The 15,119-nt window shown below is 35.3% G+C and overlaps 1 protein-coding gene across 1 annotated transcript in view; it reads left to right on the plus strand.

Moving 5' to 3' along the window:
- Positions 1 to 12,972, plus strand: part of LOC114121459 (neuronal PAS domain-containing protein 4A) — a 111,225-nt gene extending 98,253 nt beyond the window's left edge. The window contains exons 9-10 of the mRNA XM_050201794.1: positions 6,535 to 7,739; positions 11,487 to 12,972. Of these exons, the coding sequence (XP_050057751.1) occupies positions 6,535 to 7,739; positions 11,487 to 11,512 (1,231 nt within the window). The 3' untranslated portion in view covers positions 11,513 to 12,972. The remainder of the gene's footprint in view (positions 1 to 6,534; positions 7,740 to 11,486) is intronic.
- The last annotated feature ends 2,147 nt before the right edge of the window (positions 12,973 to 15,119 follow it).

Consider the following 15,119-nt stretch of genomic DNA (forward strand, 5'->3'; position numbering starts at 1 on the left):
TTTTTTTTTTTAAATTGTTTTCTTTATTTTATTATAATAATTCTAAAACGAATAACTAGAAATTTTAAATTTTAACCAAATATTTATTTATTTATCATTTCTTATTCATAATTATCAAAATATTTTGACTTTTTTTGAACTATTAATAGACAAATTAAGTTTTCGACTATTTATAATTTTTTTTTCCATACATATCGATAAAAAACGTATTTCTGTGTAAAAATATTTGAACATTTTTACAACATTTCTCATAATATGTTGTTCTTCTACAGCCAATTAAAAAAAAAAAATAAAAAAAAAATATATATATTTATAATCGTTAAAGTTATAACTTTTAAAAATGAATTATTTTATTTCGCTTTTCGCGTGTATATTTTTAAACTTTTTTGCGTATTCAATCCTGACCGCAGGTTATCGTACATAAGAAGCACGCGATGGCGTCAAAGATGTGTAGTATATATATATATATATTATATATATATATATATATTATACTTGAGTTTATTCGACCGCGTTCGTATTATATAATATACTATGTATTATTTGATATACGTATATCACATCTCAAGTCGAGCGATTCGCCGGTTCGCCCGTTTCGTGGATCATAATAACAATAATATTATAACGTGCCGCGGCCATAATTCACACGCGAGCTTGTGCGCCTGCTCGCTCCGATGCGAACCCGATAAAAACGCGAGCGCACTGCGATGGCGGCGACTTATTACAACTATTATAATAGCACTATGTGAAACACAAGAAAAAAAACATAATGACGAAAAAATAATAAAACGAACGCGCGTGCCCCGACCCGTAGTTCCCACACGCACCGCGTCCTCCTCTTCTCCTACCGCCGGACCAAGACTATATCGCGGTCGACCACTCAACCCACCCCCCCTCCCCAAAACCATCGTACATTTACTCACCCGATCTTGGTTAATTGCGTGACAGTGTGTTTATATATATATATACATAATATTATACTATGTATAAGTATTATGATATTGTGATATTGAGTGTACCTATTATAAATGTATCGTACATAATATATAGGTATGCTGCGGGAGGAATTTATAATTGCCAGCGACCTCTCTCTCTCGCACACCGATTACCGCAGATCGACGAATTATTATTATATAGTATAGGTATTATAATAATATAATATACATATCATTAACAGCGGCTATTTTCGCGCCATGAATATCGCGGGCGTTTAGTCATCGTCATCAGAAGTCCATCGCCACACGGCCCGTTTAAATATCTCACAATTTTCGTTTTTTTTTTTTTATTATATTATATACAATAACATAGACTCAGGGGTTAAAGGGGGACATGCCTCCCGTCATTGGCCGTATTTCTGTTAAATAAGACAATGTAGCAAAAAAATAAATAATGATTGTAGAAGTTTTACATGAAACGAGTTATCAATTTAAGACGTACATACGACTTTGTTGTTTGTAATAAATAAAAAGTTGTTAAAAATGATATTCATTTCAGTAGGACGTATTTAATGATAATAAAAGTTATCTCTAGTGCAAGGTATTTTTATTACCTTTTTCCTCCTCGTTTTTAGAAATCTTAGTTAAGCCACTGATGTACGATAAATGTAATATATATGTACAGTAAATCAGTACATATACAGAATGATTCACTAACCACACTCATATCTCTTTTAATCCTTAACATTACATTTTATTTAAATTATAATGTTTGTAACAAATTTATAAGCGTATACACAATGATTTTTGTATAATTTAAACTTTATCGAGTGACCTGTGTGTTATATAGACTTCATTTTTAAAATTATAACCACTTTTTAAGTGTAATAATAAACCATATTATCAGTACACAAAGTTAGATGGGTAACTCTAAACTATTTGTTCAAATTTTTTAAAATATCTATCTACTTTAAAACTTACATTAAAATTATAAAGGTTACACGTTTTGATAACACCATTGTAGAACACTATCTTTATAATAAACAAATGTTAACAATATTTGCATCATTAAAGGAATAAAATTGGGGAGGAGGCTATAGTAATTGCTTGGCTAATCACCCTGTATAATTTATTATGTGATTCAAATTAAAACGGTGATGAACACATGCAATCTCGCATATAATATATTATATATGGTCAATGGTCATCCCATACGTACCCATACATAATAAACACTAGGTATATTATTATTATAACACTCGCTGAACACGAAGAGGGCGTCATCGACTTTGTGGCTGCAGCAGAGGTCAGATGTGTGTACGGCGCCGTTGGCGGGCGGTGAACGGGAGAAGGCGGAGGAATCGATATAATTTATATTGGAAAACAATCGATTCCGATCTGTTAAACAACCCGACGAGCACCTCCCCACCGCCCATAGCGCGTCAGTTATTCGCAACGCGTTCGCGCCTCGGCGAACTTTGTAATTATCCGTTTCTATATTATAATAGCCGCGTCCATATTATTATATTATAATATGTTATGTGTACCTCAATGTTTTCGATATCTCTGCGATTCCCATAGTGGGAAGCCGTCTATCCGGTAATGACTTGTACAATACTGCATAGTCTTTATAGGTATAGGTGTCATAATATAATAAAATATGTGCAATGTATATCATAAATATTATAGTATTTTTTAACATTATATCAACAAGGTGTCACGGAATTTTGCCGAGCGCGCGGTGGAAAATCCTTCGCGAAAAGCCGGATATAATTTCATGATTCTTGTCACACAATAAAACCGTAAATAGCGTGCAACCGAATTTATTATTTTTCTGAAATATGTCTTGTTGAGATTTTATATGCCATCTGAAAAAAGTGTCTACCACACATTGCAAGCAATGCAAAAGTGTGGCACTATAGTCTGTATACCCGTGCGCACGCCTGTGAATATATTCTATGTGATATGGAACGCCCGTCGCCGCGATATTTTACGGCAATTCAAAAAATAAAAATCACAATTATTTTTTAGCAAGTTTTTCGGATCTACTTATAGTTCCACCTCTTAAAATCTGGTTCCTTCACCACTCGGTAATATTGTACGCCATGTCCTATATAGCCGAGTATTAAGATCGCTGTCATTGTCTGAGTTAATTCTATTTCAGCATCATAGATATCTATATGTATCCCGCGCGACGTCGGATCGCGATATTCGAAAGACAAAAAGACGCGTAACAAAAACGTAGAAACCTGCAATTAAAGAAACTCCTGAAATCGTCCACGGTCGTGACGGCCAATGATCATAATAACATGTACAATATAATAGTTGGCTGAGGAAAATTGTGGAAAAAAAATGTAATAATAACAACAATATAGTACATAATACGCTATATTATGGTCGACGACTGTAATATATAATAAACCACCGCGAAATCGACGAATCGACCGGGGAGATCACATTTACTATGATAATAATTATACTTGAACGCAAAGGGAAAGGGGAAGGCAACAATTTTCCACTATCTAGACATATATACACACATATATATATATAAATATATTATATTATGAAGTTGTATACGATGCTAGCGCTTTCTTATTGTTGCCCTCAATGGCCCAATACAATGTACGCAACTGCACGCTGCAGAGCCCCCCCCCCCAAAAAAAAAAAAAAAATGCAATATTCTCAGTTTGTAATCACGATTATTAATTTTAAAGATGGAGGGGCTCACAAATTATTATAATATGACTTTATATTTCTTTTTTTAAGTTTAAAACTTGCCTACCTATACATACACTCGTGTATGCTATATACTCTGTGTATCCATAATACGTATTAAAAAATTTTGTTTGCAAAATAAACGTTTTATTAAAATATATAGAACAAGATAGGAAAGCGTACACGTACGCACTACAGTAGACAACATACTATATTGTTGTTCTCCCGGTGATATACCACCCAGGTACATAAGCTCGAAACGACGATGACGGTCGCTGGTTTCGGAATTATTATGACGTCGGGCACGAGAGAGAAAAAAAAATCACACAAACCTAAAATAATCATTATTATTATTATCCGCGTTTGATTAGGTATCTATGTGGTATATGATTTGGAACCTTACGAAATAAACATCAAAATGTCGACGTTCAAAACACCGCGCGCACGCCTCGCGGGTTACAGCAGATCGCGTTCTAAACACATATTATGTATATAATATGTAAGTGTACAAGACGTATAAGGTATGTGATGTGCACGCGTTTAATTATATAGTCACGGGCGAGATTTTTTTTTTTTTTTTTGTTTTCGGTAAAACTGTCAATCTTGCGATGGCGGTCAAAAACACCTATAGGGATAATAATATCAAACAACGTACCTATATACGCCATACGCGCGCACGTATTTTATAATATTAGGTATAATGCGTGTAGCGCGCAATTATATTAATTATTTTTAGCAATGAATAACAAGCTTATGTTCATACATTCCAACCTAGAAACTTTTTCAAATATTCGTGATGTAACTCTGTTGCTCTAATATATACTATCTAGACATTAAAATTTTTGGAAAATAATTAATAAAATAAATATTTAATCATAAATCATAATAATACACTATTCGATGATTGTCATATTACCAATCGGTTTTATCGCGCAACTTGAATTTAGATGCATATTAATGTTGTTTACAAAAAAATATCATCTATCATCTATATTACACATCCTCTATCAGTCTCCTTTTATTAATTCGAATTATCGAGGTTTTACGTACTACTGTATATTATGTATATATTATATACAATATATGATATGAACTCGTATAAGCCAAATGATTCATCTCGTCCAATTATCTGACCTAGCTCAACCGGAAAATGTCGAGCTTATAATTACTCGACCGCTGAGATTATTATTATAATATTGCGATTCAATGAGCATTTAATTATGTTAATTCACCCGGTTGTCTGTTGCGGCAGGTCGGGCAAAGAAAAAATCAGCACAACGTTCGCCGCCTGCCGCGATGTATATATTATACAATTTATACGTAAAGATGCGCGTTCCCGCCCGTAACCTGTGAAATGCAAATTTACCACAGACCGCTATATAAATAAATAATACATATAAAAGTATATAATATTATAATGGTGTCTAGTTCCGCGATTCTGTTTCTATTGGTGCATACTGTGCAGTGTGCAGTATTAGCCAGTATGCAATATACGGTATGTCGATTAAGCGTAAATTACATTCATAAAAAAGAACGTTAATAGATGAAGATTTGAAAACGTTTTAAAATTATATTATTGTTTACACTGGTTTAAACGTGCATTTAAAAAACAAACCGCATTTAAAAATGTTTGAAAAATTCAAAGTGAAAGTCTAAATCTGTAGCGTTCTTCGTGAACATTCTGCAGTGTTTCAATAAACGTCTTATCTCGTCGCATTTTTGTCGACTAAAATTTATAATTATAAAAATAACGGTATACAGTTTTTTTTTTCTGAAAATGTTTATAGATTAATTACAATTTATATATTTTATATAAATACGCTGTTTATACTTTATTTCTTCGACGTAGGTATATCAAAATGTTGTATAAATCGTACGCAGTCAATCGTGCCGACCGTAATAGTTTGACGTAATACCGACCGCTATCGTTTCAAGAAATTTACTGCTTATAGACGCGTGCTCTAGCTTTTTATTTGTATCACCTCTGTTATTTATGTATAGGTCCATATAAATTTGCGCAAGAATCAATTCATCTCCCACGCGATAAAAAAACATAGTACTATACTAGTATAATATTAATCAAATAGCTGCATAAATTGGATTTTAAAACGAAATTTATGTAATCGTGATTAAATACTATCATAAAAATATTATATAACTGCAGTAAATCGTATCTGTAAGACTATCATTTTTTTTTTTAATTTAATTTTTTCTCGCTTCTATAGCTATAATATTGATTATCTCACTCTCTTTCCAATCCGGAAACGACCTGCAAATTTAAGCTGACTATGAAACTACTTTTTTGTGTATTGAAATAATTTTATACAAGTAACTTAAAAAAATATAAAAAAATTCCTATAAATACATCAAGTGGAAAATCATTTATTTATTTATTTTGATTGCACACGAGCACATTGGGTTAGGTTAGCAAACATAATCACAGCATTTTATTCTAAAACTAAACGATCAATTGAAGTATTTAACAATAAGAAAAAAATGTACAAATTGTAATTAAATTGGGTAAAAATAGAAAAAACAGCACACCGCATGTTCATATTTTAAAGTTTTAAACCGTAGTTCGTTATGAATGGTGTTTGAATAAAACAAGCATCAGAATAGTATGATTTATACGAATAAGAGGTACTTTGAAAGATATAGTCGAAATAAGAAGAGTTGTAGAATCTGTATCACCAAATAGTTTTAATAAAAAAAATTAGGTTAGCATCGTGCTGAGTCAAAGTCGTGCCATCTACGAACGAGAGTAATAATCGATGTATTGCGATGTAACTGACACAATTTGTCATCTCTTTTACTTCATCGAAAATTTGTCTTTTATTGTAAATAACAATTCATTACATCGTGTTTTTCGCGTTTGGCACAGGGATCAAGAAGCGGCCGTGATGCGGGCAAACAGTTGGCTGTACCACTATTACATGGTGCAGAGCAAACTTCAGTACGGGATGCAGTTCGAAGCGCAGACGTCACCGCGAGTGCCGTCCACGGGGCCGGCACAGGTGCAGCCCCCGCCGTCGGCGACGCCCGTGTACGCTTATCACCACCAACAGTCGCCGCACCAGCAGGACGGCGCTTACCCGTCAGCGGACCACCAGCACCACCAGCAACACCACCAACAGCAACACCAACAACAACAACACCACCACCAGCAGCAGCAGCAGCAGCAACAACAACCGGTGCACTTCCACCAGTTACCGGACGGATACTTCCGGTACGCCGCGGGGGCCGCGACGTCGACCGGAACCGCCGCGGCGGCGACCACCGGCGCGGCCGCGACGACGACCCCGGTGGCGTCGAAACGGCACAGGCTGGAACCCGAACCCGTCGACTATTCCATACACTCGCCCGAGCAGACGCCGCCGCTGAAGATCGAGGACGGCGGCCACTCGATGGCGTCCGACTCGCCGCCGTCGCCGCCTTCGATGGGCGGGGGGGACTCGGGCGGCGGGTGCGCTACCGCCGCGGTGGCCGCTCTCTCGTCGTCCCTGCCGTCGGCCACGTCGCTGGGCCGTTCCCGGGCGCTGGTCAAGGCGGCCATGGACCCCGGCGACCTGATGATGGAAACGTGGAATCCCAGTCCGCCGTGGTCGGACTGCTGTTCCGGGACCGGCGCCCTGCAAAAGGTGCCCGACGTGGACATGCTCGGCGGCGGCGGCGGCAGCGCGAGCAGTTACTGCGGACAGCCGACGCCCCCCACGCCCGGCAGCGGTGGCTCGTACCACGCGCCGTCCGGAGCCCCGCAGCAACACCACGGCCATCACCATCACCCGGGGGGCTGCGACGAGGTGCCCACCGCCGACGCCCTACACCACCATCACCATCACCACCATCACCAGCCGTCCACGTTCACGTTCGACTGGCCGGGCGAACAGTACGTGCCCAACGTGCACGAGGTGCTCGTCGAGCCCACTCCGCACTATATAGTGCCGTTCCCGCCGTGGCCGCACACCGCCGCGGCCGACCACCACAGGCTGTTCCCGCTCCAACCGCCGCCGCCCGGTTCGCTGAACCGGCCGTCGCTCATCGTGCGCGTCGACCAGGACGCCGCGGCCGCCGACGCTTCCGTCCAAGGTAAACGCACTTTTCCGCTCTTCCGGTAATCACTGCACGGCCCGTATAAAAGAGCACGCGCGTAGCCATATTATTATGATCATATCATCATACGTATAATAATATGTAATAATACGTAATATAAAATGATTAAAACCACTGTAAACGCTGAATAGGATCAGTTAATTGCGTATAAATAAAAAACCCTTTCAATTATAAATATCCCTTAAAAAACCTAACTCTACATAATAATCTATTACATTTGATATATTAACATTATACTGGTATTATTAATACCAAATATTTTATAATTATTCGAGCCGATACATTCGTGAATGTATTATTTTTTATAATTTTACACGTTTGAAATGATTTGCGCAACATTTCCCTATTTTTGCAAGCATATTTCTTGGTTTTTTTTTTATTCCACGCCGGAAAACGGACCGTCGAATTCTCATAATTAATAAAACTCATCAAACGTTTGCACGAAGATTTCTAGTCGTTACGTCATAGTACAACGTAGCGGGAGGTCCGATTTGGCGTACCTACGAGTTATTCGTACGCGGCGAAATAGAGATTTTGAAGTTGATCTCCGCGCGCAAGTGTACAGTGTCTCTTCATCGCGGTCTGTTATTAATAGACGTATAGCACTACGCCCGCTCGCAATTCACGCGTCTCTAATACAGTTATTCACGTTATTAGCTTTATAATATAGTCGTACGAGACCAGCAAAACTTAACCTCTCCGGACGATAGTAATAATAATCGCGAGCAGCGTGTGAACACACCGACAAAGACGACCCCCGAATGTACGCGCGCATGTACTGCAACAGGTGGGCGTGCTCCGGTTTCAATTAAAACGTCGTAGGCAGGCGGCGGGCGTGATAATATAAGTGCGTCTGACGTGCGCACCGCGTTGTCTGAATATTGTCCGTCGAAGACGATTTAATTCTTACAGTAATAATAATATTTTTATTATATTAGTAATTATACAATAACGATACGGGCGCCTGCAAAATAACGCTAATCCGAAGTCGAAAATAAAAAAAATCCTTGTTTCTCACAGCATCAGAGCGCGATTCGCCGTTCGAATTAAAATACGATATTCGTCATCGTGTTAAATTTAAAAACCTGACAACATATACCCGAAGCATTCTACGTCACAACAGTTACACATCTAAATTATCAAGGCGAGCGAGTCAATAATATTGTTTTTAACTAGCTAAATTAATTCAGAAAATAATGAGTTGGGTTAAAAACTACCAAAGATAGATACTATAACTTATGAGTAGGTATATCATTTATTAATAGCTCGAAAAACGGATAAAAAGTGAACTAACTTAGTCAAACGTTTTAAAAGATAAAATTTGATTTTCTTCAAGAAATCGGTAATAAAAATAGTATACGCTTTTAATTTTCGATGAATTTCAATATTTTTCGTATTTTCGAAAATAATTTTAAGAAAGCAGTTGATTCCAGTCGAACACTTCTCTCTGACCCACCAAAAAAAGGAATCTAGAGTTATACCCACCGCACATCTTTTAAATCATAATAAAATTAAAATAGTGTCATATTTTGGATTTTGGTATTTGTGATTTCATTACCTATGCATAAATATTTTTATTATTATATATATTGATATTTTAATATTCATAAGATACTTCACATATTTTTGTATTCGATAATTGATAATTATTTTTAATTTGTAACTCGTTAATACCTGTTTGTTCTTCATAAAGTGTTTGATATAATATGGTACACGTCATCAGTGTAGTAATGGTATACCTCCTACATCTATGTGTATTGAAATATTGGGTACCGTATGTTTTTTTTTTTTGTACCAGCCTTCTATGGACTACGCTATAATAATATAATATTAACCAATTATATGAGTTAAAGTCCGTAAATTTCGTAAAACTGAAAGTTCACAAATTTTTAATAAATTAATTATTGAGTCAATTTGACCAAAAATATGGTATCTAAATATAGCTATATCAAATCATAATAACGATTTTATTTTGTGTAACCAATCACAAATTTATACAAAGAAAAAATTATTCGTTTTTCGCGGAATAACAAATCCCTGCACGAGTTCCCATTTAAAATACGATTTTTACCAAATAACTTATTTTAATGTAAATAATACAAATCTTATACGAATCGGTTCGGCAGTTTCGACATCAATCGTTTAGTCAGCCAGTCTACAACCCACAGGACTTAGTGTTTTATAAACACAGATACATACATTACATGAATAATTACGAGTGGTTTGCCGTCGTCGCGCGCCATACATAATATAGTTTTGGAAACAGCGAGAGAACGAAACGCATTTAACCACTGCGGTAACTATTTTTTTTTCATATACTCACCACGGCCCATGGCGCCAAGCTATCGGACCACCGCTGTATCATTACTCGCCCTCCCCTTCATCATCACATAGTCTCATAATATTGGTACGGCTATTACGTACACGCGTATATGGTTGTATAGCGGATGTACCTTATGAGCATACCGACCGCGTCCTCGGCGGCAGGCCACGAAAAATTTTACCTACGTCGTTATATCATTACAATTATTATTATTACTATATTGTTCTTTTTTTTTGTAATTCTTTTCGGGGGATTTATAATGTCGGGTTTCCGAGCGGGGACCGGATGCTGTTGATCGTTGTTTAGTACATGTGTATGTGTGTGTGATGTGTGTCTGTGTGTCTGTGTGTGAACACGGATGTGTAGGTATGTAACGTGGGAAATGTACGTGTTGGTCGCAGTCCGCCAACGGTAGACTGAGCCGACGCCGCCGCTGCCGCCGCCGCTGCCGAAGTAACAGCAACGGCGGCGACGACAGTAGACACGACGATATGCAAATGAACGTGAAATGTAAATACAAATAATATATAGGCACCTGGTGATTCTTTTAACAGTAAACAGTCTCGAAAAGTATTCACGTTGTTGAGTAGATAGATACCTACTAAGTACCTATATATATTAAATATATGTTTTACATAATTCGAAATTTAATTTACGAAACGACAATTTTGAAAAAAAATAAAAATTTGTTTTTAAAAATATAGTTTTATGACGACTTCAACTTGTGAACAAAACATATTTTCGACAACACAAATATTAAAACATTTTTTTTCAGATTTCTACTAAGAACAGTTTACTGTTAAACAATTCACCCAGTGTAGGTACATAATACGCACGTGGTCTGTGAAGGATTATTAAAATTTGATGAATACTTCCCAATTTGTCGTCTCGATGTTAATGACGTGTGTTTCAATTATTTTACGGTAGCAATAATAATACAATTATAATGAGGCATTTTCGTTCTACGTCTCTGAGGCTACCTTCAAAAAACACCGAATGACATATTATTTTTGAAATCCTGTTTTTTTTTCTGCCATAATTATGTACGGAGACAGCGAACTGAAAACAACACAGCGTGCGTTCGATATTATGATGATTCGGGAAAGTCGAGTTTTTCATTCGTGAAGTATAAACTGCGCGTGGCCCCTACACATTGTTATATACCTTTCAAACGTCGCAATTTCCGTGACTTTACCTACAACTGCAGCATATTATATTATATAGGATCACTACAGTTACGTATATAATACGTTTACGATATAGAAAGCGCACAAAATTAATTGCGCTTATTATATTATGCTCTACGGTGCAGTGTTTCAGTATCGCCGTGATAGTATGCCACAAAATCTAATAATATTATTATGCTAATTTCGTTTTTGGTGTTTTTTTTTTTTTTGCAGACGGACGTCGTGAAAGCGACATGTGACGAGTGGACGCGAGGATTACGAGAAATCATCATTGCAATGTTGGCCTCGCTAGAACGCCACCGCGAAGTGCTATTTTTCGTCTCGTCCGAAGTCATAAAAACACGAACGTTTAATTTTTTCTCTCGTACATATAATATATGACGTTATATCGCGCGAACGATACTCTCGAGTGCAGCCGACAATTATACCAGCAATATATTATTATCGTACGGTTCGCGTAGTTAGCGTATTGATAGCGGTGGCGGACGCTTTGTACGTATAACTGCATTCTGCATTTTTTGTATACGTGTCGTATACAGAGTGATTCTTTTAATGTGAATTCTCAGTAAATACATTAAAAAAAAATATATTTAGTACACAAAAAACGTATAAAACAGTAGAATTATGTCTGTAAGCGTTTAAAAACATTATATGTCTATAAATGTTTTTCCTTATATTTCCCTAGTTATTGTTGGTTTCGCAATAAAAGAATTACTACGTATACGAAATATCTAACGTACATATCGATCTGTCCCGATAAATATAGTATAGACAATTGTATCATAACATAATATTATACCCATTTTAATGACCACGAGTGCATGTGTATGAGTCACATGGCTCGCGTTATTGTAAATAATATATTGTAAAGACTTAGTGCGTTTTGTAAAAAATATTGAACGTCTGTTCGATCCTCGTATTTTATGTACATAATATTATTATATATTATATATTTTATCCACCAAGCTGCGCCTGTGATCTCTGTTTTTAGATGATTTTCGTAGGAAAAGCCTTACAGTATAATGTATAAATCTTATCGTATCATGTAAGTCAAATTATATCATTATTATTTAGTTAATTATTATTATTATTATTATTATGAACTACCGTCCATATTATTCTTGTTTTATTATTTTTATTATTATTAAGCGTAATTGTATCGAATTTGTTGATTTTTTTTTATATATATATATTTTATTTGTCAAACATATTTTTTATACGTTTATACTGTATACATGTTCAATAGGTACGCCTATAATGTATTATGTAATCATCGTGTGCTAAAAAATAAATTATTTTAATATAGGCACATGTGCGATAAGTATACGTTAATATGATTACGGCTGGCCAAGTGCAATTTATATAGAAGTACGTGCGCATAATGTCTTATACTTTTATCGATGATATATTATTATGTTATATTATGCGCGCGACATCATTAGCCAATGTTATTATTCTTGTTATTGTAATTATTATTGTTCATTATTACGTATTTTTTAGCATTTTGTATATTTTCGTGTGTGTAAAAAAAAATCAACCAAAAAAAAACTATTTTAATAGATCGATTTATACAAATATAGTGTCAATTATTAAACTGTAAACACCAAGTGTACAGGTATACCTATATATATTATAATATTATTACATAGTTTTGGAAATAAATGTTTCGAAAAACGAATCAGTCAAAAGAAAAAAAATTAAGCCTTTTTTGTTTTATTCGTTCCTTTTTACGCGCATTAATAGTACCTGCAGCTAAAAACAGGACCTATAACCCGGTCGATGCGGTTATTGATGCGAGTCGCCTGACGTCTCATCCGGCGGAGCTGTACACAACAAAATATTCGGTTGTACATAATATCGTATATATACATTATACCTATAATATTATTATTATGCGTATAATACCCATGGCTCGGCGTATTGGTGGTCGACGACCAATGTATTTATCATTATTTTTACGTCCCGAAGAACCCGCGTGCGGTACAAGCCGGTCCGGTAATTACAATATTATCGTCATCGCGTTCACGACAGCGGTGACTAATAATAATAATAATATTATTATTATTTCGGTGATTTGTCAAATACCCGGGGATAGTGCACGTTGGGTTTTCGTTAGGATTTTCTACGGCTCGGCGGCCGGGTTAATGGCGTTCGTGAGGACGATAAACAAACAATTCATGGCATTAAATTATTTTTAATACTGCGTGTACAATAATAATAATATATTATATACATATAATAAATAAATAAAAAAACGGGATCGCGCGACGTGTGACGTCTATGACGCGATAAAGATTATGAACCCGTTAATGACTCCGGCCCGGCGGAAAAAAAAGCGTACCCACCGTTGTCCGTCGTGTAGTTAGTTGTTATTCGATCGAAATATCGAATGCGTAGTTTCAGTGTTTTACCACACTTCGACTCGTACTACTTAATAATATTATTATTATGTATAATAGTAGCATTAATATATTTAAATTTCATATCGGGTACGATGCTATTACTGCCTACCTTAGTTAAATTTTTAGATCGGCACGTGTCCTGTAGCTCGTTGTTTGTGTGACGCATCAGGTTTTCGTGGCGCGCGGGATGGATTAATGTAATACAACATTTTACTGAGGCTCACTGCGATCTCCTGCAGTTGAGATCAGTATAGTGTAGCTCCGAATGCCGATTCGTATAATTATCATTTATATAGTTCATTGGCAGAAATCAGAGAGGTTAAATAATAAATTTCTCACTGCGCGTTTATTATACTCGGAGCGCACACTCCACTAAATACTTAAAATACTATAGTTAGCAATTAATTTAAACGTATAAAACCTATCAAAGTTTTTATTATTAATTATAACATTATAGAAAAATGATAGATTAGACAATAGATGGTGTCATAAGTAATTTATATATTTAAAAATAAATATGTATTCATATCTCATAAGTTGAAAGCCTCAAATTCAATAAAAAAAAATTTAAAAAACGAGGATGTTTGAACTGAATTTTTTAAGCACTAAAACTAAAATTGAAATTTTAATTTTAGAATAATAGTGTTTTATTAATAATAATCTGATGTTTGGTTACGAACTTTTTTTGTTTTTTTTTTTATTCGAAGTTATCTTGATAAATGAAAACGAAAAATATTAGAGGTTGCTATAATTTTAAAATTGAGAATGCTAACACCTTCTAAGCTTCCCTAATTACGCCTATAACTATATGCTTACAACAATTTGGTTTCAAATCAGGTATAATATTATATAGTTTAAAATTAAAACAGAATAATAAAATTAATATGTAGCTAACTCAATAAAAATGACAGCAATATAAAACCATTATCCACTCGGTACAAATTTTTATCTAATTATGAAAAAAAGTATTATAACTATATGACCAATAAACAATAAACATAAAAGCATTTTCTAATTTATTTTCTTATTAAATTATTGTCGACTATTAAACACAATTTTTAATCATGGTTTACAATTATATGTCAATCACATGTTGTGTTACCTATTTAATATTATTTTGTGTAAGGTATGATAAACTATATTTGTTTTTCAATCTTATCTAGTGTGCCTCAATGAGCTAAGTATTGAATTTTTATGAAACTTTGGTTCGATGCCGAGTGTTTAGAAATTAAAATTGCAAACTTCGTACTTTAGACAACTCCAAGTTGTAAACAAATTTGTTAAAATCAAACAATATTACACATATCATAACACGAATCTAATAAATTGAAATGTATAATAATATTAAGTAAAGCGATTTCAATAAAATAAAACAGGGGTTCCAAAAAGTCTTAAAAACATGTATTACAATGAGCAGTTTTGATTCCCCCACGTCAACCGATTA

This window comes from Aphis gossypii, chromosome 2, assembly GCF_020184175.1.
Source record: "Aphis gossypii isolate Hap1 chromosome 2, ASM2018417v2, whole genome shotgun sequence".
In the NCBI taxonomy this organism is placed as follows: Eukaryota; Metazoa; Arthropoda; class Insecta; order Hemiptera; family Aphididae; genus Aphis; species Aphis gossypii.